General features: G+C 41.7%; 1 protein-coding gene across 3 annotated transcripts in view; it reads right to left on the bottom strand.

Moving 5' to 3' along the window:
• Nucleotides 1-26,174, bottom strand: part of PLD5 (phospholipase D family member 5) — a 422,250-nt gene that overhangs the window by 31,903 nt on the left and 364,173 nt on the right. For all 3 annotated transcript variants that reach the window (XM_023216268.1, XM_023216269.1, XM_023216270.2), the window contains one exon: nt 1,745-1,942. In XM_023216268.1, coding sequence (XP_023072036.1) covers nt 1,745-1,942 — 198 coding nt within the window. The remainder of the gene's footprint in view (nt 1-1,744; nt 1,943-26,174) is intronic.

Genomic DNA, 26,174 nt, shown 5'->3' with positions numbered 1-26,174 from the left:
GAATTTCAGAAGCTTGCTTCAAATAAAAATTCTAAGATCTCATCTCAGATCCAGTGGATAAGATCCTGGGTGGGGACAGGGGACACTGTAAATCTGTACTGTAAACAGGCTTCCTAGCCAATTAATTAATTAATTAATTAATTAATTTATTTTGAGATGGAGTCTCCCTCTGTCACTCAGGCTGGAGTGCAGTGGTGCAATCTTGGCTCACTGCAAGTTCCGCCTCTCGGGTTCACGCCATTCTCCTGCCTCAGCCTCCCAGGTAGCTGGGACTACAGGTGCGCACCACCATGCCTGGCTAATTCTTTTTTGTATTTTTAGTAGAGTTGGGGTTTCACCATGTTTTCCAGGATGGTCTCGATCTCCTGACCTTGTAATCCACCTACCTCGGCCTCTCAAAGTGCTGGGATTACAGGCGTGAGCCACCGTGCCCAGCCCCTAGCCAATTTTTAAGTACAGTAAGTCCTCACTTAATGACGTCAACAGGTTATTGAATACTAAGACTTTAAGTGAACTGATGTATGATGAAAACAATTTTACCATAGGCTAATTAATATAAATGAGAATTAAGTTGCTATGGCTTATTTCTGGTCACAAAAACAGCATCAAAATTCTAAAGACCAAAACACTTTGAATATTAAACACTGAAACAAATGTGAGCTATACATACATTTAAGAAAGACTAATAAAAACAAGTAAAATAATTATTTACCCTCTTACTCCAGTTCAGGGTCATGGGTGGCTGGAGCCCCTCGCAGCCGGGAGCCCCATGGACAGGATGACATCCCATCCCAGGGCACTCACACTCGCTCACACTGGGACCACACAGATCTACCAGTTCGTTTCACTTGCACAGTTTTGAGATGTGGGAGGAAACAGGAGTTCCCAGCAAAAACCAACACAGACAGGTGGAGAATGTGCAAACTCCACACACCCAGTGGCCCCAGCCAGAAATCAATTTTTTTTTTTTTCTTATCAACATGATAATGAATGGGCATTGAACAAAACAATGTCATTGAAGATCTACTGTACTACAGTTTGAGGGCTAGGACTGTAGGCCCAGATATTTACGTTGCCCCTTTCCAGTAACATCTCTGGATAGCTGTGGCATGTGCCCAGCTGGGCGGTGGACTGGGAAGGTGAGGGTGGGTGGAGGGTGTGGCTAATGGTTCTCAGCAGAGTCAGAGGCCCGAAGCTGTTCAGGGAGCACTGTCCTGTTGTGTGAGCCTCTTGCCCCCTTGCCCTAACCAGGTACAGCATCTCTGCTTTTGTCTGATCTATACACTGAGATTCCCTCAGATTTGTCTCATCAAAGGGTTCTGCTAAAAACAAGTCTGAAAAATCAATGAAGGGCATTGAAAATAGGCTAATAGGCTCTGGTGTTGGAAGAGCTGGGTACTGGCACCTCTCTTGGCATGTCCCATCTGAGGGGTTTTTTGCTAGTAGGTAAGGTCGATACCTTCATTTACAAAATGGTCACAACCCCATACCTAGCTTACAGGGCGATTGAGGGAATCAAATCAGATTACTCAAGGTATCTGACACAAGGAATGATTATCAAGATTTATTATGTTTGAGGGTACGATTGTGCATAAGGGTAGACACATTTTAACTCTTCACGTTATGGGACAGAACCACTGTAATTCATTTTTGCCCAATACAAGATCACACTTAAACATTCCAACTTAATAAAGAGCCTTTGGAGGAAGAAGGAGAAGGGGAGGAGAAAGGGAAAACAACTCACCGATACAAATGCTTGAGATTTGGTTTCATTCAACTGAAGTTGCAATTTCTTTTCATTGTCATAGACTCCATAGAGTCTTTTGGACCAGGTTTGAGGCACTCTGCTTTTGAATTTTAATGAACTATATAGAGCAAATATCCTTTGTAAGTCTAGGACCAGGCAGCTGCAGTTGTAGAAGATGACACCAAGTTCTTTCATCTGTGAAATTAAAATTGAAAGCATCAATGCCACATGTGTCTTACGCTGTTATTTTCAGAAAAAAATGAATGCATAAGAATGAGGTAGTTGTGACATCTCTTTTCTTGCATTTGAAGTAAGTAGATATAGTTACATTATGGTACATAGAGGTGATATGTTACAAAAATGCTACATATTTAAGTAAAATTTTGCTGGTTTTATTGTATTAGGTCTCTTGCAGATAATTTTGTTATATTCATCTATACTTTTCATATCAGCTCTTCAGAATTGTTTCCTTAACACTATTTTGTTTTGTATGAATCATTAAATCAGGTGGCAAGGAAAAGGTTGATTTTAATTGCAACATAGCAGAATGGCTGGAATCATGGATTCTGGAGTCAGACTGCCTGGATTTAGGTTCTGTTAATAGTTCCACAACTTTCTAGCTGTGCAACTTTGAACAACATACTTAATTTCTGGGCCTCAGCTGCTGCTTCCATAAAATAGAGATAATAGTATTTATTTCATATGTTGCTATAAGAATTAAAGTGGTTAATACATATAAGAAGCTAAGAACAGTGTCTATCACATGGTAATCACTAGCAATATGTTAGTAATTATTATTCTTATTAACATTCCACAAGCCTTATGAGTAATAGACCAATAGAATCTTAAAAGACCACAGAGATCATTTTGTCCACCTCTCTCAAGGGATGGATGAGGAAAGTAAAGCTCACACAAATAAATAAAAATATTAGCCCCAAGTTAGAGATTTAGTCAGTGGTAAATTAAGAAATGAGTGCAGGTTTTCTGATTCCTAATCAAGTACACTCAGGAACACAGCTATACTGGCTTCAGTTGAGTCCAGTATCCCTTTGCAAAAATTACAGATGATTTTTAATTTAGTCAATGAAACTATACAATGTGAAATTTTGGTCATTAAAGAACAGCACACAAAAATACATGCTTTCTATGACATGAACACCCAGTGAGGGGTTATTAGGGAAACCTTGGCTCTCTCAAGTCCTGGGGTCCATTGATAGTAAAATCCCTTTTTATCCCTTCCTTAAGCCCCTCGCCAAGACTCTTTGCTCAGGATGATAGGAGGTCATCTGCCATGTATGAACCTGTCTCTCTCTGCTCTGAGGACTCCCCAGTACAACATGCCCTGGAGATCTTTCCATGTTCCTCTGTACAGATCTGTCATCCTTTTCCAGCTCCCCGGTAACCACAGGATAGATGGACACAAGTTGTTTAACCCACTGATGGACTTCATTCTATACTTTCCCTAATGCAAAAAATAAAACAATGAGCATCCTCATATACCTTTGTGCGCCTTTAATAATGACTCCTAGAATGAAATGTACAGACACATTAAGGACTATTCGCGGTTAAGTGAAAGGAGATAGAGCAGGTAGGACACATCAGGCATGTGCAAAGGCACGGAGGCTAACCAAGGGGGTGAAAGACCTCTACAAAACACTGCCGAAAGAATAGATGACACAAACAAATGGAAACACATCCCATGCTCATGGATGGATAGAATCAATATCGTGAAAATGACCATACTGCCAAAAGTAATCTACAGATTCAATGCAATTCCCATCAAAATACCACCATCCTTCTTCACAGAACTAGGAAAAACAATTATAAAATTCATATGGAACCAAAAACAGCCTGCATAGCCAAAGCAAGACTCAGCAAAAAGAACAAATCTGGAGGCATCACATTACCTGATTTCAAACTATACTATAAGTCCATAGTCACCAAAACAGCATGTTTACTGGTATAAAAATAGGCACATAGACCAATGGAATAGAATAGAGAACCCAGAAATAAGCCCAAATATTTACAGCCAACTGATCTTTGACAAAGCAAACGAAAACATAAAGTGGGGAAAGGACACCCTATTCAATAAATGGTGCTGGAATAATTGGCAAGACTCTGTAGGAAAATGAAACTGGATCCTCATCTCTCACCTTGTACAAAAATCAACTGAAGGTGGATCAAGGACTTAAATCTAAGACCTGAAACCATAAAGATTCTAGAACATAACATTGGAAAACCCCTTCTAGACCTTGACTTAGGCAAGGATTTCATGACCAAGAACCCAAAAGCAAATGCAATAAAAACAAAAATAAATAGCTGGGAGTTAATTAAACTAAAGAGCCTTTGCACAGCAAAAGGAACAGTCAGAAGAATAAACAGACAACTCACAGAGTGGGGGAAAATCTTCACAATCTATACATCCGACAATGGACTAATATCAAGAATCTACAATGAACTCAAATTAGCAAGAAGAAAACAACCCCATAAAAAAGTAGGCTAAGGACATGGATAGACAATTCTCAAAAGAAGGTATGCAAATAGCCAACAAATATATGAAGGAATGCTCAGCATCACTAATGATCAGGGAAATGCAAACCAAAACCACAATGTGATACTACCTTACTCCTGCAAGAATGGCCATAATCAAAAAATAAAAAAAATAATAGATGTTGGTGTGGATGTGGTGAACACGGAACCCTTCTACTCTGCTGGTGGGAATGTGAACTAGTACAACCACTATGGAAAACTGTGGAGATTCCTTAAAGAACTAAAGTAGAACTACCATTGGATTCAGCAATCCCTCTACTGGTATCTACCCAGAGGAAAAGAAATCATTATACGAAAAAGATTCTTGCACATGCATGTTTATAGCAACACTGTTTGCAACTGCAAAAATGTGGAGCCAACCCAAACGCCAATCCAATCAACGAGTGGATAAAGAAACTGTGGTATATATGCATATGTTGGAATACTACTCAGCCATAAAAAGGAATGAACTAATGGCATGCGCAGCAACCTGGATGGGATTGGGGCCTATTATTCTAATGGAAGCAACTCAGGAGTGGAAAACCAAACATCATATGTTCTCACTCATAAGTGGGAGCCAAACTATGAGGATGCAGAGGCATAAGAATGATACAACAGATTTTGGGGACTAGCGAGAAATGGGGGAAGGAAAGGGGGTGAGGGACCAAAGGTTACAAATTGGGTTCAATGTACACTGTTTGGGTGATGAGTGCACAAAAATCTCACAAATCACCACTAAAGAACTTGTGTAATCAAATACCACCAGTGTTGCTCAAAGACTTATGGAATATAAATAAATAAATAATAAATATAACTAAATCAATGCTATTCAAGCCTAGTAGAGCCAGAGGTAGGCCCCCATGAAAGTAGATATTAAGGGAATCATTTGACTTTTGAGTCCAAAAGGCAAATTCAGTGGCCATAATTTACTTTTACTATGTTCAGATCTCTTTGATTTCCTTTGGTGTCTCCACATCAGACCCGTGGTGTTTTCAGGTCATTTGCTCGCACATGGCAAACATTAATGCTTGGAAAACTGTCCAAAGCTTGGATGAGAATATGTTATTTAAAGTCGGGCATGGGAGGATTGTTTGTTCAAAAGCAGTCTGGGCAACACAGCGAGACCCTATCTCTACCAAAAAAAAAAAAAAAAATTAAGCTTGGTGTGGAGGCACAAAACTGTAATCCTAGCCACTTGGGAGACCGAGGTGGGAGGACCCCTTAAGCCCAGGAGTTCAAGGCTGCAGTGAACAGTGATTGCCCTACTGCACTCTAGCCTGGACAACAGAGCAAGATCCTGTCAGAAAGGAAAGAAAGAAAGAAGGAAAGAGAAAGAAATAAAACCATGCTATTTCTCTATCCACCTTGTTTCTCAGGAGTATTTGTCTGCTAATCTTCTTGTGGACGTTTGCCCTCTCTACTAAGGCTGGGGCAAATGAAAGCCAAAGGCAGTGGCTGTGGATCAAAGCAGCTGCCCCTGCCATGCTCCCTGCTGACTTTCTCCTGATGCGTAGAATGATATTAAATGAAGTAGTCACAGCACGTTCAGGCTGCTGTTGAAGACGAAAATCAAGCAAACAAAAACAACTATTGCAGCCTCCACCGATCTGAAGAAAGACACCTGCTCTTCAACATGATAGGACGCAATTATTCTGGATAACTTTTATTTTGAAAACTGACACCCAGAAGGGTACCAGGATGCCAACTCTGATAGCTCCTCCCTGCCCAGGGGGCACAGGAACTAGAGACCAATATGGCCTAATGAGGACATAGTCTCCATCATCTATGGAGCAGGCTCTGGAGACAGACTAGCTCCACCATGGGCAGGGCACTTCAGCTCTTCACCTTCTCCATCCAAAGATTGGTATATTTCATAAGATTGCTGTGAAGAATAAATGAAAAGGTGCAGACAAATATTAGCTCAGTGCCTGGCTCAAACCACATTAGCTAATGGAAAATTGGGAAAAGTAACATAAAAATGCTCTGTAATGGCACCATAATTCTGAGTAATGTTTGACCCTTTAGGTAGGATCAGATGGAGGGAAGAATATGAACATTCTCAGCATGTGTCTACCCCAAGACTCTCCTTATAAACCATTGATCACCATCAAGATGCAAGTGGGCACCGTCTCCCTGGGCACTGTCTAGATTTTCTCCGGTTTTTAATAACTTTATTCTAAACAAAGATTTAGTGTTGCATTTCCCCTGTCGCATAAACTGAGCTGCTGACTTGCCGTGAGGTTTTATTTGCACCCCCGACATCACTCCATTCTGTGGCTACATTATAGCTTTAGGATCTGGAGGAAGGGAGGAAGCCAATCACTGCCCTCTAGAGATGTAAAGAGAATTAAATTTCCTCCGAATATCTTCCTCTCTACCCTAGAATGACTCAAGCCCATTTCTAGTTTTACATATTAGTTCAGGCTGCTGTTGACGATGGAAAACAAACAAATAAAACAGAACAAAACTGCCTTTTGTTTTGCCGCTTTTTCACCCAGAGCAAGACATTCAGGACAGATTTATGACAAATTTTAAAATGCTGGCAATGGGAAAAATAATATAGAGTTCTGGGCTTCTGATGAATTTCTATGTCTAGATTATTAAAGGGAAAAGAAGCTGAAGGTCTGATTGATTTGCTGACAAATTCTTAATTTTTTAAAATAAATGTAAGGGGTATGAGGCAGTTTCGTCATGTGGATATTTTGCTCCGTGGTGAAGTGGAGACTTATTGTAACCATCATCACCTGGATAGTATACATTGCACTCATTAAGTAATTTCTCATCCTTCATCCCGCTCCATGCTCTCACCCTTCTGAATCTCCAGTGTCGATTACTCCACTCTCTATGTCCATGTGTACACACTATTTAGCTCCCACTTATAAGCAATAACGTGTGGTGCTTGATTTTGCATTTCTAAGTTGTTTCACTTAAGATAATGGCCTCCAGTTCCACGCATGTTGCTACAAAAGACATGATTTCATTGTTTTTCGTGGCTAAATAGTATTCCATTGTGTATATATACCACATTTTCTTTATCCAGTCATCTGTTGATGAATATCCTTTTTTGTTTTTGTTTTTGTTTTTTTTTTTTTTGAGATGGAATCTCGCTTTGTCACCCAGGCTGAAGTGCAATGGAGTGATCTTGACCCGCTGCAAGATCTGCCTCCCAGGTTCAAGTGATTCTCCTGCCTCGGCCTCCTGAGTAGCTGTGACTACAGGCTCCCGCCACCACATGTAGCTGACCTTTGTATTTTCAGTAGAGAGACGGGGTTTCACCACGTTGGCCAGGCTAGTCTCAAACTCCTGACCTCAGGTGATCCACCCGCCCTTGGCCTCCCAAAGTGCTGGGATTACAGGCATAAGCCACTGCACCAGGCCTGTTGATGAACACTTTGATTCCACATCTCTGCTACTGTGAATTGTGCTGTGAAAAACATACAAAGGCACCTGTCTTTTTGATATAATGACTTCTTTTGCTTTGCGTAGATACACAATAGTGGGATTGCTGCATCCAATGGTAATTCTGTTTTTAGCTCTTTGAGAAATCTCCACACTGTTTCCATAGAGGTTGTATTAACTTAAATTCCCACCAACAGTATATAAGGATTCCCTTTTTCCACACTGTCACAAACATCTATTATTTTTTGAATTTTAAATAGTTATCTGAGGACTTGCCAGGGATCAGCCCTCTGCCTGGTGATAGGTTGCTCAGCCCTGTCCAGCCTCCGTGGCCGACCACACGCCACAGAGCATCCTGATAGACTGCTCTGACTTCTTAGTTCAATCACACAGTTGATTTATGCAGTCAAAAATAAGTTAAATGATTGACTGAATGGTTCAACCATTTGAATAAAATCATCCTGAAAAGGCTGAATATTTATAGCTAATTATTCTTTGGAAGAGATCGATTTCTTTTTTTACAAAGTGGGCATATTATTAGTGATGAACCCATGGAGCAGAGACAGGCTTAATTAAGGTCTCAACGACTGTAGTCCACTGTCAAGAAGCTGTTATCAGCGTAGTCATTTTATTGAAAACTCAAGTTATGGCCAGGCGTGGTGGCTCACGCCTGTAATCCCAGCACTTCAGGAGGCCAAGGCGGGCAGATCCCGAGATCAAGAGATGGAGACCATCCTGGCCAACATGGTGAAATCTCATCTCTACTAAAAATACAAAAAAATTAGCTGGGTGTGGTGGCGCATGCCTGTAGTCCCAGCTACTCAGGAGGCTGAGGCAGGAGAATCGCTTGAACCCAGGAGGCAGAAGTTGCAGTGAACTGAGATCGTGCCACTGCACTCCAGCCTGGCAACAGAGTGAGATTCCGCTTCAAAAACAACAACAACAAAAAAAAAACTCAAGTTATGTCAGTGGTTCCATTCTCTCTCTTGTACTATGACATTTTGAAGTACGGGGGACTTTGGTGGGAGTGTTTGGGTTTCATACAATCCAAGGAGATGTTACCAATCTACTGCATAGGGAGAACTAACAAGAGAAGCAATGCTAATTAATTATAGTGCTTGATGTGTGCACCAGGTACTGTTCTCAAGGCTTCATATGTCTACATGCATTTAAACCTCACAACAATCCATTTCACAGTAAGAAAACTGAGGTACAAAGAGATTAAGGGTCTTCAAGAAAGCTGAAAGAATACTCAAAAACTAGTTTAACGTTTCATCTTCAGGGAGGATTATTTGCCAGGTGAAGCACTGGCAAGTCTAGGCGTTCCCTGTGGGTGGGGGCCAGGTCCTACTTGCCATGTGCTTGTCCTCCTCTTTCTGCCCAGGTGTTGTGGGTTTCAAAATAAAAATAGGAATTAGGAGAAACACATAATTACACTAGAAAAAAAAATATATATATTTATTTTTTTTGAGATGGAGTCTCACTCTGTCACCCAGGCTGGAGTGCAATGGCACAATCTCGGCTCACTGCAACCTTTGCCTCCTGGGTTCAAGCAATTCTCCTGCCTCAGCCTCCCGAGTGGCTGGGATTACAGGAGCCCACCACCATGCCTGGCTAATTTTTTATTTTTAGTAGAGATGGGGGTTCACCATCTTGGCCAGGATGGTCTCGAACTCCTGACCTCAGGTGATCTGCCCACCTCAGCCTCCCAAAGTGCTGTGATGACAGGCGTGAGCCACCACACCCAGACTTTATTTCTTATTTTGTCAAAATTAGCAAAAGGTGGTCATCAAAGAGAATGCAGTAAGTAGGGGGAAAAGCAACCATTTTTAGCTAGGTCATGAGAGGCAGCACAAAGGGAGACAGAGTTGGTTTGGTGGGTTTTTACTGGTAATGCAGAAACCAGTGCGGGTGTCTGATGATGCTGTTGTCATCAGAAAGGAGAGAGGAGAGGTATTAGCACCGTTCTTTGCTGTAATTCAGAATGATTAACACAAGTTAACTCAAGCACAGCTTCATTTATCATTTACAGATGCCCAGTTTGTTGTTTCCATGATTTTATAGAAATGTGAACAAATATTTCTTTAATTTTCTTGACAAAGACCAAAGAACTTGCAACTGGGAGCAACTCACATGCATCCAGTTAGCTGCTGATTTATATTCTGAGTTACTTCAGGAAATTTAATTACTAGGAGCTCTAAATTGATTTTGTTTCTGCCCTTGAGGTGAAATTTTTGTTATGGGGGATAGAAAATCAAGAATCAAATCTTGGGAGCTGAAAGCAGCCTCCTGCTCAGAAATGAGCTTACTCTCCCACCCCTTCATTCCCACAGTGGGTGGTTTATACCACTTAACTTCTTGATGTCTTATTTTCTATGTCTACCACATGGGAATCATAATGCCTGCCAGAAGGAACATGACTAATTGAAGAGACAGGGGAGGATGTTAGAATCTTAGAGAACAGTTAGTTCAACCTTATTTCAAAATTAGGGATACTGATGAGGCAGCAGAATAGGGTCAGGAAGAAGGGAAACTAAGGCTGATTTGAATCAAAAGGAAAACTCCACCTCTCCACACCCAGGTAACAAAAGGATCAGAGGCTATTCTCTTTGCAACTGCCCTTCCTTCCCACCCCCTCTTCTTCCCAACCCCCCACCCCCAACACCTTTTCTCTGTATCACCCAAGAGAAATGGAAAGTACCTCTGACTGGCCCCCTCCCACCACCAATCACACTGGTCAGCAGCCTAGTCTTCATTTGAATAGGGGTCTAACTTTGTGACTTCAGCCTCTGATTGGTCACCTTCCCCAACCAATCAGACATTTGCATAGGGTGTAACTTTGTAACTTCCCTTTAGCTGCTGATTGGTTGCGGGCCACTACTTCATTTATGTAGGGTGTAAACATATAACCAATGGGAAACCTCTAGAGGGTATTTACACCCCAGAAAATTCTGTAACCAGCACTCTTGAGCTGCTTGCTTGAGCCCGCTCCCACTTTGTGAAGTATACTTTTGTTTCAATAAATCTGTGGTTTTTCTTTCATTGCTTTGTTTGTGCATTTTGTCCAATTCTTTGTTCAAAACACCAACAACCTGGACACCCTCTACTGGTAACACTGAGACGACGAAAGGGGAAGCGACTAGCAAGATCACAGAATAATGTCCCTTCATTCTTCCTTTCCTTGTTTCTTTCTTCTTTCCTTCCCTCCTTTCCTTTCTTCCTCTCTTTCACTTTAGTCAATGCTTCATCTTTTATAAGGATCTAAAAACTTTCTAAAGGACAATTATTCACTTGGCATCTTTGAATTCTAGCTAGAAGGAATTCACACAACAATTCTTGGCTTTATCTAGGCAAAGGAAAATCAATAGATAAAACCTTGAGTAGAGTACCTGGAGAAGATTAATGGGAGGCCTCTTAAAGGAATGGGGCCTGAGAGTGAATGAGATGAAACAAATTGGAAACGTATATCAGTTATTTCTTGCAGTACTTTAACTTCATCATACTTTTTTAAGACAGTTGAAAATTATGCCAAAATGCCATCAAGGCTCCTCCTGACCTTCCTGCTTTCTGTCTTCTTAGCTTCTTAATGAGCAGTGAGGAAGTTGAGGTCATTCCAGTTTCAGTGGGTTGTATTTGATTCCCTTTTCAAATCCCTTGAAGAATCCATTTTTTGACAAAATACTGGGCAACCCTTTCAGGTTTGTAAGATAAACGCCCCATCCCACTTGTGCACAGGATATTAACAGAAATGTGCATATTACCCATTAAGCTTGTTTTTATTTAGGACAAGATGAAATAATGGGTAGAACAAATATTTCCTAATGGAAAATTTGCCTACAGCCGTACTATGCTGAACATGCCTGATCTCTGAAGCTAAGCAGGGTCAGGCCTGGTTAGCTCTTGGATGGGAAGCTGACTGGGGAAGTCTGGGTGATGTAGGCTTCAGTTTTTTTCTTTTGTTTGTTTTTTTTGTTTTTTTAATAATTAGAAAACGAAAATTTTAAAAAGTATAAATCTCAGGCTACTTTCCGTTACAGCCAAGTCATCAAATAATGGGAGGCATGGACAAGTGGATGGAATTTAGTGGGTTTCCATTTGTAGATTATAATTCATAAAACACATTTAGTCTTCAGAGTCTAGCAGAGACCTTGAAGTAGAGAAACGCTGTAAACATATTCAGAAAAGAGGGATTTTCTTCTTGCCCCAGAGAAATGTTTTTACTTCTGTGTGTTGCTTCTGATTCATTCCTCTGTGATTCAGAACATTGCTCACTGGACTTCTCCGCCTCGACAATGCCCTCCCTAGCAGCACTGCTTTTCCCACACTTACGCCACAGCAGTGGGAAGCAACAAGGGCAGGTCTAGCCTTTTGAAAGGAAACCTGACATCTAGATTCCCAGCACCATTGGTTCTCATAGCTTCCCTGTCCGTGAAGTTCCAGAAACATTGCAGAATGATGAAAGAAGACAGTGCTTCTCCTCTGGTCGGGATGACCACTGAGCTAGGCTGCAACCCTGAGTGCAATTGCTGTCCATCCAGAAAGTTTTATCTGTCTTAGTGGCTAGAGCAAGGACTCAGGATTGAATTCCAGATCTCCAGCCTTCTTGACTTCAGACAAGTCCCTTAATGTTTTGTGTTTGTAACTGACAAATTCCTTAGCATTTCTGTAAAGTGGGGTAGTAATAAAATTCATAGGGTTGTTGGGATAATTAAACAATTTATTGTGTGTGTGTATACAGACATATGTATATATACACATATGTACATATACAGACGTTTATATCTGGACATAAATATATATGTATATATGTATAATCCGCTTAGGACAATGTCTGCAAATGTAACAGCATTTGCAATTATTAACAGCAGCAATATTATTATAACCAACCAGACATCAGGAGTTACGCTGAGGCACAAGAGCTGGAGTGCACACTTTTGCCATACCTTCTGCCGCACCTACACTCTCCAGGAAAAGGGTCATGGACATGCAGTGGCCTGCTGCACCCTGCATATGAAAATTACAAATGCACTTGCCATTCTCTGCTGCTGCCTGACTCAAACAGATTTCCCTTCCTTCTCTTTCTTATTTCAAGCAGGAAACTTGTCCATCTACCTGTTTTCCATTGTTCAGCATTGGATGCTAGGAAAACAAATGCAGAGAGGCTTTATAGGATTATTGATGGAAAGATACCAGAGGTGTAAAGTTATCTTCACTTGTAATGAAAATAGTTAATAAGGCTGTCCCAAATACAATCCAGGGTCATGACTGAATCACAATTCACATTGTAACATGGTCTTCCTTGTCTCCATCATGACTTTGAGATCCACCCTCTCCCTCTCCTAGGGTTTCTACTTTGCCCAGGGCTTTGGTCTAAAGATTAAGTACTTCTACTGTTTTGGAAGCATTATAAAGCATAACTTGCTCCTCCTTTCTACTTCTCACTGACTTTTACTCCTCCTGTGGCAGGAAGATTAACCTCCCTGGCAAGACTAAGGAATGAATTTAGCATGCAGAGCATTGGCTCTCCTTCTTTAGAGCAGCCTGTTTCCCTGAACGTGTTCCTCGGGGGTGGGAGGGAGGATGGGGGAAGAAAGAGCAGCCTGGTCTTTGATTGTTTTGTCCCTGCCCTCTGCGGGGACATGCACAACCTTCAGATCTGCAGCTGTGACTCCTTCCACTTTGGCAAGTTCAATTCTGGAAATAGGAGGCACAACTTTGACCACACATCTAAACTGCGTTTTCCATTCAGGCTTCATGAGTAACTAACTGACAGTTTGTTCACCGTCATGCTCAACCTCATTCTCCGATGGCTGTTCCCATGAATTTGAATCAGGTGTGAACACTCCAAGGCACTTCCATTCTGACTTCCATAAGCAAAACATTCAGTGAGAATTTTATAAAGGTGACATTGACCTTTGTGCTGTATCATAATGTACTCTTGATTGACACCTGTTGCTTGCAGACTGGTCATATTTTTCTTTTTCGTATTTACCATACCCTCCCCATAGTGCTTTGAGAGGAGCAGCTGCTCAAGGTGTTCCAACATCGTTTGAGAAACTGATATTCTAACCTCACAGTATGGGCCTGAGTCTAGAAATACAACTGAGATGAACTGAATCCTTGTCTAATCCTTTTGTTAATTTCTAGAGCTAAACTCCCACAAAACACCCAAAGTACTACTCTGTTGAGCCTATGGTACCATGTTTGTGTTTCTGTGGTGCATCTGACTCCTTTCAATACATATCCAACCAACATCTCTTCAAACTTGACACGGGAATGCTTTAGAAAGTGTCAATATCTGACCGGGCGCGGTGGCTCACGCCTGTAATTCCAGCACTTTGGGAGACCAAGGCGGGCGGATCACAAGGTCAGGAGATCAAGACCATCCTGGCTAACACAGTGAAACCCCGTCTCTACTGAAAATACAAAAAATTAGCCGGGCGTGGTGGCGGGCGCCCGTAGTCCCAGCTACTCAGGAGGCTGAGGCAGGAGAATGGCCTGAACCTGGGAGGTGGAGCTTGCAGCGAGGCGAGATGGCGCCACTGCACTCCAGCCTGGGAGACAGAGAGAGACTCTGTCTCAAAAACAAAAACAAAAACAAAAATAAAGTGTCAATATTCAAAAACAGGGTAAGATTTGAAATCTGGGAACCTTATGCAACAATTTCCCATTAAAGGGATCAATGTACTTGCAAAGTGATTGTCTCAAATCAATGTTTCAGTTAATGGAAGGAAGTCATCTTATGTATCCGGAATGGGAGACAGTCCAATAGCTGCTTGGCAACTGGTTGGTCAAAGGCTACAAAATACAGAACATTTCACTGGGCTTGAACAGGGATAGGTGTGTGGGGCTGAGAAAACTCACACAAACAGTTTACTGTTTCCCCATGAATATAACCTGTGGAGTCCTAATGAGGAAAAAGAAGTCAGGCTGGCAGCAGCAGGGGAAAACAGAAAGAAAAAGGAGATAAGCTACAAATCTGCCTTTCTTCATGGCCCAGGACACATGGCCTTCCTGGGCAAATAACTCACAATCTTCCTGTACCCAGCTATCATCAGACACTCAGCTGATCGGGAAATGCAAGTTAGCTCACCGTAACTTTGGCAATATTGCTGTATGAAGCCCTCTCCAGCACACAGCACAAGTACCATCCTATAAAATCCCCAGTAACCCTTCCTCTCATTACAGTCAGCTCCTCTCTTGCTGGCCTGCCCACTGCTTCCTTGCAACATACTTTCCTACTTTCTCTAATAAATCTGCCTTTCTTTACCTACAACGGTCTTGGTAAATTCTTATTCCCTCCCATGCTACCAGCCCCAGATAGTCGCTACCTGTGACACAACCAATATTGTCTTAAAAAACAGCCACAATAATAACAACACGTTTTAGGGATATCCTATTTGGAACCAGACTGACAATCTGATGGGGTGGAAATGTTCCCAGCAATCTTGTGGGAGGAAATGTCTTGAAGATTTTCCATTAGCCAGCCCAGTGTGGTTTGAACTTGCAAGATTCTTTGGGGAGAACCATCCTATAAAGTACAGCCAAGTGTACCATGAGCAGCAGGGCAATAGGATCCCATTGATCATAAACCTGGGCTGAGAGCATCTTCAAAAAATGCATCAAAGCCACAGAGACACTAAATAGCAATGGCAGAGAAAGCTGCTCCTTAAGTATCACCTGATGGAAAAAATGAAAGTAATGCCACTGAATGTGGGGGGAAAAAGAAGAAAAGGCCAGATGCTTTGTTTGCCCATTTGAAAATTCTCATTTGGACTGAAAATGAAAGTTTTAATTATTCAGTTCTTTCCACATGCTTATGGGTTACTAAGATATGGCTGTCATCAATAATTGAAATGAATTAGCTGTCTGAGGGTAGTTATAGCACAGAAAGCAGTCTGGCAACCAAACATTACCAGAACAATGTGTGCATCCCACATCTAATTATAAAATGATAATTTTGCCAATCTTACAAGCAATGCAATTTTTATATAAAGGTGACAACTGCTTAGTTCATAGACTGGTATCCTGGATTTATAAATAATTCCATTTAATCCAATAATTAAATACTGAGCATCTCTCACATACAAGGTACTGTATTAAGAAGCAGGATAAACAATGAGCATTCCTGCTCCCTGAAATATATGGGTGTGCATGGGTGGTTGGGGGATGCAAGAGGGATGGCAGTTGGGAAAGGAGATTAAAAAAACAAGCATAAAATGAGCTATAAAACAAAGCAGAATCTGATAAGCAGCTTAGGGAAAATAGCACCAACGTTCTGTAGGATTCAAGTAAGGGAAATACTGTATTAGATTAGAAGGGTTTTTTTTTTTTTTTTCCGAGTCACATTCTTTATTAGAAATTCCCTTGAAGAACACTGGAAGAAAATATATGATACAAAACAGTTTTTCAGGTAGAATACTATCCATCACCGACTACAGTAATTGCAAGAGATTTTATGAAGGTCCAATGCAGAAATAAAGCACACGTTTTTCTGTAAATATATCAGCAATAGTCAACAAATATGATCCAGCATGCAAATTATAAAATGAAACTTCTCTCAACTCGTGGTCTGGAGAAAGGCCAATCTGCTGACACGGGGCTACATCCCATATCCTCCAACAATTACTCCATTGCTGGAATGAGCATCTTTTTCTTGGGGATGGTGCTGTATGAGCATCTCTGGGGAGTCTACGCACACTGAAGGACCACACACCTGTGCCTCTTACCCCTCCCTGCCAGTATTAAACCTCTAGGAGCCACAGCTGTGTAAGAACTAAATGGTTTGATATTATGAGCAAAGTTTGGTTTCTCTATCTCAAATTTCATATGTTTTCTATTTTCCATGCTAATAAATTTAGGGTAGGCAGTTTTAGGACCTACTGTCAAATTTGACTCAAGCATGCTGGTCACTTTTTGCACACCTGAATGCTGGAGAGGGACACTGAAAATCTCATTGTTTGATTCATATGACAACACTGCAAGAGTTTTCAGGTTTTCATGCTTATTGTGGACATTTTCAAAACGTGTCAGCAACCCCAGGTCCGCCTGCAAATACTTCTGTGTTATTTCACAAAGCAGATTTTTCTAAGGTGAGAATATGGTCTCAATTTCTGCTTTTGTTTCAGTTAGTTTTTTTGTTTTTTTAAATTTTTCTTTTCAATTAGTAGCCTGTCATGAATTGCAACTTGTTTCATTCTTGAGAAATGCTTATATTGTTCCAATTCAGAAAATAAGTTTCTCCTCTGCTTTTCCTCCTTCCTGGTCACCGCAAAAGATTCTGAGATGTGCATTTCACACCCCATGGCAGCATCTTCCACTTGCTTTTCCAAGGGTTCAAAGTAGCTCTTTTTTTTTTTTTGAGACGGAGTCGCTCTCTGTCTCCCAGGCTGGAGTGCAGTGGCGCAATCTCTCCTCGCTGCAAGCCCAGCCTCCTGGGTTCAGGCCATTCTCCTGCCTCGGCCTCCTGAGTAGCTGGGACTACAGGTGCCCGCCACCACGCCCGGCTAATTTTTTTGTATTTTTAGTAGAGGCGGGGTTTCACCGTGTTAGCCAGGGTGGTCTCGATCTCCTGACTTTGTGATCTGCCCGCCTCTGCCTCCCAAAGTGCTGGGATTACAGGCGTGAGCCACCGCGCCCGGCCTCAACGTAGCTCTTGAGCTGCTTCCTGTGCTTAGCTGCAGCTTGTTCAATGGGCATCAGGGGATGATCTCAGTGGTCAGGGGAGACCCTGCACTGGGGACACAGTAGTTCAGGATCCTTCTCACAGAACAGGGCCACATCTGACTGCGCTTCCTGCACACGGACTCCTCTCCCTGCAGTTTCCTCTTGCGCCTTGCAGTGGTGAGAAGCTGCTGAGCAATATCGGTCATGTGGCATAACCGGAAGTTCCTCCTGAGGTTCTTGTCAGGACAGTGGTGGAGGCAGACAGGACAGGGAGAGGTGTTCTGTAGACCTTTCTAGCACTGCTGGGTGCAGGCCCCATGTAGTGCCTGCAATCAGTGGTCATTGGGTCTCTCAGGTAGTCCAGACAGACGGAGCATCTGGCCTCTGCTTGCTGCTGCTTGTCCAGGGATGCTGCAGAGGCCACTGGGGCAGGGAGGATTCTGTCCGAGGAGACTCTTCTGTAGGTGTGATTCTCCTGCAGCGTAGGGTCTTAGGATCTCTTGCAACTAGGAAAAGTGGAAGCTGATGACTCCTTGGTCTTTTCTTCCCCTCCTGGCAAGCAGTGCCTAGGAAGGTACAGCCCCTACGTGTGCTTCTGCATTGTAGGAAAACAACCTATTCCATGGCCAGTGTGATGCCGTCTTGAAGCAAAACCACCATGAGGACCAACGTGTTCGGGACAAGGTCTTTTGCAGCAAGATCTTGAAACATGCCCATATCATAGATAATCCTCCATAGATAACCTCTCATAAAGATGCTTATCTAACCTCCACAGTGGTTACAAGTTTTTGCAAGAAAGTCTAAGAGTTCTTGCCGCTTTCAGCTGAACATATTATATCCCAAAACCTTGCTACATCAGGGATACTTTCTGAGGCTGGGGGCGGTGGCTCACGCCTGTAATCCCAATACTTGGGGAGGCTGAGGCAGGTGGGTCACTTGAGCCCAGGAGTTCGAGACCAGCCTGGGTTTGGTAGCCTTCTCTACTAAAAATACAAAAATTAGCCAGGCATGGTGGCATGTACTTGTAGTCCCAGCTACTTAGGTGGCTGAAATGGGAGGATTGCTTGAGCCCAGCGGGTTGAGGTTGCAGTGGGCCAGGATCACACCACTGCATTCCAGCCTGAGTAACAGAGCAAGACCCTGTCTCCAAAAATAAATAAATAAATCAATAAAGGATATTTTCCGGAAGGTGGTGCAAGGACTCGCCACCTTGGGGCCAACTGATACATTATTTCTGTTTCTACATCCCTATTATTACTTTTTTTTTTTTTTTTTTTTCGGGAAAACTGCGTTTTTCAGCCTTTTTCTTTGGCCTCTTAGCCCCCTTGGCCTTAGACGATAGGCTGCATTGACCTGATCACTGGGGAACATGCTTCCTTCCTGTTAGTTCCAGAGGGAGCCTCCAAGAGGAGTCACAGCTCACAGGTGATGGCAGGCTTTCCTGTCATCTTCTTTTCCTGTATGTAATGATCCACCAGAATTGAAGGTCAGCTGTGGAGTCCTTGTGGTCAGGAAAGAAGCACAATTCCAAGTCCCTCTGTGGTGTCTGTGAACACTCTGCTAAGGCCTTGGCTCTGTGCTGGATGAGGAGCTGCCCTTTGTCTTTGGATGAGGAGCTGCCCAGTGTCTTTGAGGCTTGGCTCATGCTATCAGCACTGCCCACCCTGAACTGCTGGCTCCTTCCTTTCTCACAGAGATGACTTGTCTTCGTAGATCCAGATCTGAAGACACAACACAGCCTAAGTTCTCCATTCTCTGCTATGGTCAGAACCTGCTTGGTTTGGAATTGTAATCCTGCAGGGAGGTTCCTTTCAAGGTCCCATTGGACAGACTCCAAATGCAACCACCTCTTGTAAAATGACAGGCTCCCGATGATATTTTCCATCTTCCTCTCTGATAGCATCTTCTGTAAGAGACATTCAAGATTTGACTCCTTGTCCCTGATTCCCAACTCCTCCTACTTTTCCACTGAAACTCCTCTGTCATTGATCTGATTTCTGACGCCATTGAATACTTTGAAAAGTCCACATCTTGTCTTTCTTAAGCAGGTAGATGTGTGCTTTGGGGACTGGTCTTGACCTCCTCCTTCTCAGGCAGTTTTAATTCCTTCTATTCCCTAAAGAGGATATTTTCGGAATGTGTTTTTACTTCTGTTTTGTGAGTTTACAAACTTATCCTGTAGTTGTCACCCTCCACAAGCTCACGTGAAGCAAGCAAGCTCTCAGTAGCAACATCTCTCCTTCCTCTGACCTCATTCTGGAAGTGGGGCCTCTGCAGAAATTTGGGAGAAGGGAAGGGGAAAGCTATGACTGCGCAATGCCAAGGCAGGTACCAGAGCAGCCTCCCCTAGAATGAATCAGAATTCTGCTTTTAAGGAGGACTAGACATGTAGTTTACATAACTCCATCTGCTGCCTCTGACATTTTGTGAGTTCCTCAATAATCTTGCATCTCCACTTCCAGAGTTGATCTTTCTTAGGATCTTTATATTTATACATATAACGTCTATTTCACTTCCCGTTCATTGACAACTCATCCACTCATATATTCAATCAACAAAGTCACTGAGTGCTCACTGTCCATCAAGTCTGACCAGAAGCCTGGATCACAAGGATAGCACAGTCCTCACCAACTGGGAGCTATGGCACACAGGGGAGAGAGAGGAGCAACAGAAAGGTTTTGGCCTCCTCTTCATGGAGACTTTATCTCCTCAGAGGACAGCTTGAGGCTTTTTCTTTTGTCAAGAGTATAAATGCCACCTGTACTCCAGAATTATCTGCTGTAAAAGGTTCTGAAAAGTGAAATGAGATGAACTCTGTAAGAAAGAAAAGCCTTCTGTGGTAGGATGGTTATGAGGTGACTTCTCTGTTTGCCTTTCTAAAGAAATATTTTTTCTTTTTCTTCCTTTTTTTCTTTTTTTTTTTTTTTTTGAGACTGAGTCTTGCTCTGTCGCCAGGCTAGAGTGCAGTGGTGTGATCTTGGCTCATTGCAATCTCCACCTCCTGGGTTTAACCAATTCCCCTGTCTCAGACTCCCAAGTAGCTGGGACTCAGGTGTGTAACACCACACTAGGCTAATTTTTTGTATTTTAGTAGAGATGGGTTTTCACCATGTTGGCCACGATGGTCTGAAGCTCCTGACCTCATGATCCACCCACCTCGGCCTCCCAGAGTCCCAGGATTACAGGCATGAGCCACCATGCCTAGGCCAATAAATTCTTCTTAATGGCTTTTCGATGAACCTTCTCAAATAGTCTACATAGATAAGAGCAGACATTTATCTGACTTATATGTGGACCTGTATAAAACATTCTCCTTAGTATTTCCAAACGGGAGTAACTTACATATTCTACAACGGCCTATTTTTCCACTTAATTTTGTCCTATATCAGCACATATACTTTATATATTCTAAAGATGTATTGTCAGTGCTAAGATAAAGACTGAGTAGGAAATCGTTAAATAGGATGGATGTTTTCTAAGAACCTATAGCTATCCACTTCTTGACACTAATGTTTCCCTAGAAAGGATTTTTAACCTCTGGACCATGCATGGAATACAAAGGGCATACTGTAGAGCTGCGTGTTTCTTTTCTTTTCTTTTCTTTTTTTTTTTTTGAGACAGAGTCTCGCTCTGTCATCCAGGTTGGAGTGCAATGGCATGATCTCAGCTCACTGCAACCTCCGCCTCTCAGGTTCAAGTGATTCTCCTGCCTCAGCCTCCCAAGTAGCTGGAATTACAGGCACGCACCACCATGTCTGGCTAATTTTTTGTATTTTTTAGTAGAGATGGGGTTTCACCATATTGGCCAGGCTGCTCTTGAACTCCTGACCTCAAGTGATCTGCCCACCTCAACCTCCCAAAGTGCTGGGATTACAGGTGTGAGCTACCGTGCCTCTCTCTTTTTTTTTTTTCTTTTCGAGGTAGAGTCTCCCCTGGTCATCCAGGCTGGAGTGCGGTGGCGTGATCTTGGCTCACTGCAACCTCCCCTCCTGGGTTCAAGCAATTCTCATCCCTCAGCCTCCTGAGTAGCTGGGATTATAGGTGTGTGTGACCACACCCAGCTAATTTTTGTATATTTAGTAGACACGGGGTTTCACCATGTTGGCCAGGCTGGTCTTGAACTCCTGGCCTTAAGGGATCTGCTCCCCTTGGCTTCCCAAAATGCTGGGATTATAGGCATGAGCCACCGCACACAGCCTTAATTGTTTTTAAAAATATTGTTAAACAAATCGCAACTTTTGTAGGCTGGGTTGGCCCTCATACCATGTCGGCTTGGGGTATTAAGTGAAATAACATTACTCAATTTCTCTGAGGCTGAATTAGAAACGAGAGAAACTAGAAGCAGAGCATGGGAGAGACAATGAAGTCCTGAACCACAGAGACACGAGGTAATTGTGGTAGCACCTGGGGAATGATGGCTATGTAGAGACAGAGAATGGAAAGAGGTTGGGTGCATGGCTCACGCCTGTGATCCCAGCACCTTGGGAGCCTGAGGCGGGAGGATCACTTGAGGTCAGGAGTTGGAGACTAGCCTGGCCAACAAGGTGAAACCCCATCTCTTCTAAAAATACAAAAATTAGCTGGGTGTGGTGGCACATGCCTGTGGCCCCAGCTATTCAGGAGGCTGAGGCAAGAGGATCACTTGAACCTGGGAGGCAGAGGTTGAAGTGAGCCGAGATTGCGCCACTGTACTCCAGGTTAGAGATGGAAAGTGGGGAGTCCCAGATGAATTCATCCAGCCTGGGTGACACAGTGAAACCCTGTCTCAAAAATAAATAAGTAAATAAACAAACAAATATAAATAAAGAGAATGGAAAGAGACAAAGCTGACTCCTGGGTTTCTCAAGTCAGTGGCCTGAGTGAACAATGGACATAGCGAATCTGATGCAGACACAGTGAGTTGCAGTACATTTGGGAAATCCAAATAGTGATATGAATATTAATGATAGTAAAAAGAGTTAACGAGAATTTGGGCTCTTACTGTTTTATAAGTTTTCTATGTATTAACTCACTTAGCCCTCAGAACAACCATGTTAGGTAGATACTAAAACTATTAACCCACACCTAACACATGGTGCAACTGTGGCCCAGAGCAGTTAACACGAAATGCTTAGTAAAGGATGGTACCAGGCTGGGAATACAGACAGAGCAGCTCCAGGATCCACACCCTCAACCACGATGCTCTGTATCCCCCTGGGTGGGTTGGTGACTCTGAATCTAGGAGTTCGAGGGAGGGATCAGAGGTGGTGACATAAACATGAGAACCATCTCACAGAAATAAAGGCTGTCACTTCAAGAGTAGACAGTTCCCTCAGGAAGGATAGGTAGGCTCTTCAGGATGTGATTAGCACATTTGTTTATTAATATATGTCCCTCATAGACATATATTAATAAACAAACAAGGACAGTGACAGTGTCCCTCAAACAAGGACAGTGACCTTGTTTGTCTTGCTGACTGCTGTATTTCCAGTACCTAGTATGTCGTGGATGTTTGATAAATATATGTTGAGTTAAGGGAATGAAATCCCAGGGAACACCATTATCTGAGGGAAGAACTCAGTACTTAAGAACCCACAACAGGAGACAAAGAAGAACTATTGAAAAGGATAGGAGATGAATCCAAAGATTCAGTGTCATAGTTGATAAGAACTTTTTTTTAATTTTTGAAAATGGAGGACGATTTCAAGAAGAGAGCAACATGGGCCATCCAACAGGAAGTCTCATAAGATGAGAGTTGAAGAGTCCACTTTTCTGCCTCACCCTGTCACCCAGGTTGGAGTACAGTGGCACGATCTCACGTCACTGCAACCTCCGCCTCCTGGGTTCAAGTGATTCTCCTGCCTCAGCTTCCCAAGTAGCTGGGATTATAGGCGCACACCAGCACCACACCCAGCTAATTTTTACATTTTTAGTAGAGACAGGGTTTTGCCACATTGGCCAGACTGGTCTCGAACTCCTGGCCTCAAGTGATCTGCTCAAAAGTGCAGATCAAAGTGTTGGGATTATAGGCGCGAGCCACCACACCCTGCTATTTGCCAATTTACTTAAAAGTATGTAGGAAAGTTTTCTGTGTTTCTAAGAGGCTGTTCTTAAAGTGGGGCAGGGGTTAGAGATGGAAAGTGGGGAGTCCCAGATGAATTCATCAATCAAGCCGATTGATCATGATGTCATGATTATCAGTGTTGCTTACCAAGCTCAAGAGGGAAAGTGGAACCAAGGGAAAGTGAATTTTTAAAGACTTCTTATTTGTGTGTTTACCCTTTGCTCACAGTTCACTTTCTTTTCTTCTTCCTGACATTAAACATTTGTCTTCACTCAGTTTTTAGCAATTCAATCGATTTCATTTCCTGATTCCAAATGACCTTTTTTATTTGTAAATTAATAAAAAGATAATACAACCAGTAAGTAGCCTATGCCTGAACATTTAGATGAAAAGGCAGTGTAATTTTTCTATTGTTGATACATTATATTAGTACAAATACAGATAATATAATAGGGAATACATCAAAGTCTATTTACCTAAAAAAAATCCTACCTTAATTTTTATAGGAGAGATGGCTTCAATTTCTCCTTCTCAAATAATTTTAGTTTTTTTTTTTTTCACAGCATGCAATACACTTGAAGAAATTTTTATAGAATGCCACAATTTTATCAGCACTAACAGGAACACTTCAGATGCATTTTTCTAGAGTTATTTTTATGACTCAGAAAAACAAAGATTCTATATATTAAAAAGTTCTTAGGTTAAAATGACAGCAAGAGCTGTGTCAGAAACATGGAGTAATTTATAAGAGCAGCTCATCAATATTCACTGAGGTTACTCAAGCTTAGTGCAAGAGAATGCTGAAAACTAGCCACTTTTAATCCTGTTACTGGTTTCATTTTCTCCATGGGAATCATGGACTCACAGGAAGCCTTTTCTAAAATTCTGTGCTGGATAATTCAGAACCAACAGAGACTTTGCATTACTAAACAGTTAATGTGTTCAAAACTAATGTTTAGGTGAGTGACAGTTTTTAAATCCAATACCATTAGAAAACCACAGGTTTTAAGAAACTTTTATTTTCCATTTACATTGAGGTACAATCGGCATATAGTAAAATTCACCCTTTTAAGCACACAGTTCTTAGAATTTTGAAATACAGTCATGTAACCACCATCCCAATCAAGATACACAACAGTGCCATCAGTCCCCAAGATTCCCCCGTGCCTCTTTTGTAACCGTTCCCTCTTCAAACCCCAGCCCTTGGCAACCACTGATCTCTAGTTTGGCTCTGGTAAGAATGTCATATACACTGAGTCATGGAGTATGTAGCCCTTGGTATCCTGCTTCTTTCAGCTAGCATAGTTCATGTGAGACCCATCCATGCGGTTGCACGAAACAGTAGTTTGTTTCTTTTTATTGTTGAGTAAGTATTTTATTGTATGGAGTGTACCAGCTTTTTATCCATTCGCCAGTTGAGAAATACCTGCGGAGTTTTTAGTTCCTGGTGATGACAGATAAAGCTGCTGCAAACATTCATGTGCATGTTTTTGTGAGGATGTGGTTTTCGTTTCACAGTGAGATTGCTGGGTCATATAGTAAGTACATGTTTAACTTCATAAGAATTTGTCAAACTGTTTTCCAGGATGTCTGCACCATTTCCATTTCCACCAGCAGGCATATGTGAGTTTAAGTTGCTTGGTATACTTGCTGGAACTTGGTCTTTTAATTTTTTTATGTTTTGAATATTTTAGTTATTCTAATAGCTGTGCATTGGTGCCACATTGTGGGTTTAATTTTCATTTCTTTAATGACTAATTTTGTGGAAGGTATTTATACACTGACTTGCTGTCTATGGGATGTGTCTGTTCACATATTTGGCACAGTTCTATTGGATTGTCTCTTTTCCTGTTAAATTTTGAGGGTTTCATTGAGTTTGAGAATCTTACATATTCTGGATACAAACCCTTGACTAGAGATGTGACTTACAAATATTGCTGCTCACCCTTTGGCTTTTATTTTCATTTTCTTAGCAATTTATTCCAACACACAGTTCTTAATTTTGATAAAATTCAGTTTATCCATCCTTCCCCTTATAGATCATGTTTTGAAAATGTTAGCTAAGGAATCTTTGCGTAAGCCATGATCACAAATATTTTTCTCTTTGTTTTCTTTTGGAAATTATATAGTTTTAGTACTTGTATTTAAGTCTATGGTTCATTTTGAATTTATTTTTGCATAAAGTATGAATCTAGATCATATTCTTGCATATGTATATTCAATCATTCTAGCACCACTTGTTGAAAATCAGCTGGCTTTGCACCTTTGTTAAAAATCAATTGGCCATGTATGTGTGGGTCTCTTTCTGGACTCTATTCGCTGTCATTGGTCCATATGCCTATTCTTTCTATAGTATGACACTGTCTAAACTTAGTATAGTACGTCAGAAAATCACATAGTATGAGTCTCTGCCTTTCTTCTTCTATTTCAAAATTGTTGTAGCTGTTCTAATTCTTTGGTCTTTCTAAATAAATATTAGAATCCATTTGTCAATTTCTATGAAAGTCCTGAAGGGATTTCAGTTGGAATTGCATTGAACCCATTGATCAGTTTGAGGGTAAGTAACATTATAACAATATAGTATTTTCTAAATGACAAATACAATGTCTCCATTTTAAAGTCTTTTAAAAATTAATTTGATGAGTGCTTTGTGGTTCTTTAACATACTTTGTAACATTCATACCTAAATATTTCACAGTTTTGATATTATTGTAAATAATACTGTCTTTTAAATTTCTAATTGTTCATGCTGTTGGATAGGAATATTGATTTTTGTCTGTAGAAACACTG

Source organism: Piliocolobus tephrosceles, chromosome 1 (assembly GCF_002776525.5).
Source record: "Piliocolobus tephrosceles isolate RC106 chromosome 1, ASM277652v3, whole genome shotgun sequence".
NCBI lineage: Eukaryota > Metazoa > Chordata > Mammalia > Primates > Cercopithecidae > Piliocolobus > Piliocolobus tephrosceles.
Note: the sequence above shows the minus strand (reverse complement) of the source record. Positions and strands in the feature narration are given on the sequence as shown.